The following is a 5,000-nucleotide window of genomic DNA, read 5'->3' as shown; positions in this document are numbered from 1 at the left end:
CTTGTTCACATTAGTAAGGCCGAAAGAGTAATACCCGCGAAAGTTTGAAATTCAAGTTACTGCTCTGACTCTCCCTCACCGGGCGCCGCCATGTTCTCTCAGGCAACAGGGCCATGACGTAAGAAAGAAAACGCTGAAGTGAAGGTTCACTCACTGGTGGTCAAGTGTTCTACTACAGCTAGATGGCGCTCGCGGCCAAGTGAATAGGTGTCAATGGGGCTGTAGTCACTTTTCACTTGAATGCGTTCGCCCCCTAGTGGGCACCCAAACGGAACTGCAAAGCTTACTGGCTACAATGGGAATGAGGCTTCTCATCTGTAATTTCTCTAGTGACCCCTACTTGACCCGTTTAGCTTGACGCTCATGCAGAAGTGACCCCTTCACTTGACAGCTCGTTTATTTACCTACAGAAATGGAAAGCAGTGACAATAGCAAATTGCGAACTTTATTGTTCTGACTCGGACCCGGAGATAGTTGACTGAGGAGGATATTTATTAAACAAGACAGGATCCTCGTACGCTATGGACATTTTGGACGTTCCCCTCGGATGAGATAAGGTATGCAACTTTGGTTGTTTACCGTTTACTGTGAAGGAATCAGGCTGATCACCGTGGACCTTCAAAATAGCATCAAATATACGCTGGGAAAACTCTTGTGGACAAACTGGTTGCCTACGTTACGTTCAAAAATTATCAAATGTATTGTCAGTCTGTAATAATCTGACATTTCTTGTGCAGTAGATGGGCTTTGGCTAGCTTGTTAGCGAAACTCCGGTGATGGTTGCATGCTCTCAAATAATGACAAAGCTTGTGGGGAGCAGGATATTTTTTTTTTCCTCGAAATTTTTTTTTGCAAACTTGCATGTTGCGATGTGTTGCAAACTTACAATGGCACTGTTATAACGTGCTCCTGAAATGTCGGTGACTGGCAAAATAGACTAGTTGCCTACAGCCAAAATGAAGTCATTGGTCACAGACAAGTATTTTAACCTAGGCCTACTAGTAGCATAATTATATTCATTATTTGTGAAATTGGGCTCTGGAAGTCGTGTCATGAATTATCTGAGCGTGGCACGTCCGTGCATTTAGTCATGATGACAAAGCATCATCTTCTTACCTCCCGAGTTGGCTAACCTAGGCTCTGCCATAATTCATAGACTAGCCTAATTATGCTCTAGTAGTCGCTAGAGGATGGGATCGGCGTAAACCACTGGCGAGCATATTTATAATGGTAACTGAAAGTTGTTCTTTTCCCTAATAACAACCCTCGTGAAAGAGTTCATTTCTTCCCAAAACCTCTCCGTTGAAGCTTGCCGACACGGCTCGTTTTTGTGTAAGCTTAGTTGTTAGAATTTGTGTACTGTACTTTTGGAAACAGTCTTGGATCCGCTCGTGGGACCAGAGGTTGCGGTAAATAAATTGGTAACAGAACAAAGTTTGCCTTGTGCTTGTCATGAGCTTTTCGTGTGCGTCTAAAAGACTGCACATTGTTATGTTGCTTATCAACTTCATTTCAGTGAGAATGAAGTGGGGTAGTTTTCGCTTCGTTGGACAACGCAGCATCTGTAAATGATGCGCCACAACGTCCATATTTTCAGACTGTACGAGTACCCAGACTTCTGCTGTGGGTTGCACCAGCTGGTCATAATTTCCAACGGGAGCGTAAATTGTGCCTACGTTCGAGCATACAGACGAGTAAAAAATAGTTGCACTTTGCATATAGTTTTAAAACTGAATGAGATGGCTGTCAGGAAGATAGAAAACAATTTTAAAACATGGGCCATAAAACAGGGATGGTGATGATGCTATCCCATCTCGGAATGGCATTGTAAATCGCCAAGATCTTGGTTAGAAAGAGACCGTATATTTTCATTAGCCTACGAAATACAGTTTAACCCCCCTTTTTAGCGACAGGATAAGCACAAGGAAACGCAGGTTGGTAGACTACTGCAAATCGTGTAATGTAGGCTAGTGTGTTGAGATGTTTCTGGTTAGCCAGCAGACTTGACAGACGGCATGAAGCCAAATTGTTGGACATAGTGTAGGGCTATGTTTCACAAACATAACTCCAGAATTGTCACGACTGCTTTATTCGGATAAAGCCGTCCGATTCATCCCTTTGTGTCGCTAAATATTTGACTGCTTACTGCCGTGACAACAAGGCCTACCAGCGTGCAGAAGTTAGGGGGGGGGAAGTCACAACATTCATAGCATAGGCCTACAAACCAGCAATGGGCTGCAATTTATTATAAAGTTGATATTAGGATTCATATCAGAGGATAAATTATGTTGGACTGTTTCGTTGCCCTCTCATTTGGGTTTTGCTGTGAACAAATGAATGACCGCTGTCCTTGGTGCTAGCGCGTTGTGACAGCGCTGTCTTCACCCAAATCATTCTCTAGCCTTCCACCACAGTTCTAGAACTAGTAGAATTGATCTGCTGCACAAATACAATTTTCTTTTTGACGTAATATGTTGCTGAAAATAGCTGCACCCATGGCTAGTAGTAAAAAAAAAATCTGGAAGCGCAAAGCTACGGGTTAAAAATGTAAAAAAGATGAGAAATCGATTTTTGGGGACATGTGTCATCAAAAATAGGAAAATTGAAAATTTCCGACGTTTTCCTTTAAGTAGGCCCAAGGTTCGAATCTTTCATGTTGCCCAACATTTCTGGCAGGAAAACATTTTTTCAAGAAAATAAAATAAAAACTCAGTTTTGATCTAGAGCTTTTTAGGAAGATTGTCAATATGTGTTTCATAGTTAAACTTTTCAGCCAAATGAGATGAGATGAAATAATGCAGCTGGACACACTGCAGTGATCCACAACAAACAGCCAATATAAACTCTTATCCATCTGTAATAACCAGCCAAAATAGACTCTCATCCATCTGTAATAACCAGCCAATATAGACTCTCATCCATCTGTAATAACCAGCCAATATAGACTCTCATCCATCTGTAATAACCAGCCAATATAGACTCTCATCCATCTGTAATAACCAGCCAATATAGAATCTCATCCATCTGTAATAACCAGCCAATATAGACTCTCATCCACCTGTGATAAGCAGCCATTATAGACTCTCATCCAGCTGTAATAACCAGCCATTATAGAATCTCATCCATCTGTAATAACCAGCCAATATAAACTCTCATCCATCTGTAATAACCAGCCAATATAGACTCTCATCCATCTGTAATAACCAGCCAATATAGACTCTCATCTATCTGTAATAACCAGCCAATATAGACTCTCATCTGTATGATACCATGCCTGTCCTGGCCAGCCCTAAATGTAGCTCTGTGAGACTCTTCTCAAACATGTGGAATCACTGGCGAGCATGCTTGTATGTGGGACAATGACTTGAGAATTATGATATATCTGTGTTTTTTTTGGTATTTTTTGTTCCCCCTTCTTTTTCTTTGTCAGTTGTTCCGGGTTTTTTTTTTTTAATATAAGATATGTTCTGTGTTGTGATGCTTTGTCTTTTTTAATGTGGTATGGATCCCCCTGAGTCTGGAATAAAGAATGAATTGAATTTAATAGTATATTAGTGACATTGTCATGAATACTACAGCCAATATGGACTCTCATCCATCTGTATATTAGTGATATTGTTATTAATACCACAGTCAATATAGACTCTCATCCATCTGTAATAACCAGCCAATATGGACTCTCATCCATCTGCATATTAGTGATGTCATGAATACTACAGCCAATATGGACTCTCATCCATCTGTACATGAATACCACATCAGTTTCATCCTCCTGTGGGGGTGATTGGCAGCTTTCCTCTTACCTCGTCTGCTTCTCAGGGGACCATACTAACAAGATGTTCCCCAGGTCACCAGAGAAAGTTAATCTGCATAGACCAAAACCCATCCCTAACCCAAACCTGTCAGTACGGGAACATAGGAGCCAGGGAACATAGGGGGCCCAGAACTGGGTCCTCATTACACTGTATGTATTGGGTGGGGGAGGGGGGCATTTTGAATGACTTCATCCCAGGCTCTGCCAAAGCTGTCAGCTGCCTGTCAGACTGAAGTGCATATGACCCAGATGGGGCTCTGACCTGTTCTGAAGTCTGCTGATACAGTATGTAGGCCATTACTCTACACCAGGTGGTTCCCAGACCAGGTGGTTCTACACACAACCTAACTGACCTCAACCTCAAAATCCCATCCCTTTACTGTACTCCACAACTACCATGCCAAATACCTCCTTACTGTACACCAGGTGGTTCCCAGACCAGGTGCTTCTACACACAACCTAACTGACCTCAACCTCAAAATCCCATCCCTTTACTGTACTCCAAATACCAAATACCTCCTTACTGTACACCAGGTGGTTCACAGACATTTTCTGCTGGGGCCCATGATTATTTCTGCATCCCGTCACCATTACATTTCCAAACATTCCAAACATGTTTTGTCCCAAATTAATACGGATACTAACCAATTTATGGAATGGTTATGGTATATTATGTAAAAGCATACACTTGAGGTTTTATGTAAACAATAAAGGTAATGTAATGTAATGTAATCTAATCTAACATTTTTTCTGATAGGGCCCAAAGTTATTTCTGCCAAATTAATATGGTCATTAACCAATTCATGGAATGGCTTCGGTACAGTATATTGCATGAAATCATATACGCATACTTATACTAACAGTCTCAAGAGAATCAAGAGAGAGCTTTTATTTGTCATTGACCAAAACGAGTTTTGACAACGAAATTGCGTTTAAGAATACACTGTACAAGTACTCTCAGGTCGCTGCTCATACGAGCGCCGCCATTTAAACACACCTCCACCACCAGTAGCTCAGAATGGTACACAATAGGGTAGGAATGAGGATAAAAAAACGATTCTATGGCTCCACATTGTACATTTACAAGTACATTAACATCAAGACACAGTACCAAAAAACCTCATATTTAGCATAAGCATTGAAGACAAAACATCGCATGAACCAGGGGGGAAGGGGTTGGGGGTTT

General features: G+C 41.5%; 1 protein-coding gene across 1 annotated transcript in view; it reads right to left on the bottom strand.

Annotated features, from left to right (window-relative positions):
• Window positions 1–5,000, bottom strand: part of LOC134444571 (NACHT, LRR and PYD domains-containing protein 12-like) — a 55,179-nt gene that overhangs the window by 45,042 nt on the left and 5,137 nt on the right. The window contains exon 6 of the mRNA XM_063193838.1: window positions 4,770–4,826. Within this exon, the coding sequence (XP_063049908.1) occupies window positions 4,770–4,826 (57 nt within the window). The remainder of the gene's footprint in view (window positions 1–4,769; window positions 4,827–5,000) is intronic.

The sequence above is a fragment of the Engraulis encrasicolus genome, unplaced genomic scaffold (genome assembly GCF_034702125.1).
Source record: "Engraulis encrasicolus isolate BLACKSEA-1 unplaced genomic scaffold, IST_EnEncr_1.0 scaffold_59_np1212, whole genome shotgun sequence".
In the NCBI taxonomy this organism is placed as follows: Eukaryota; Metazoa; Chordata; class Actinopteri; order Clupeiformes; family Engraulidae; genus Engraulis; species Engraulis encrasicolus.
This window is presented reverse-complemented; position numbering and strand designations above follow the sequence as displayed.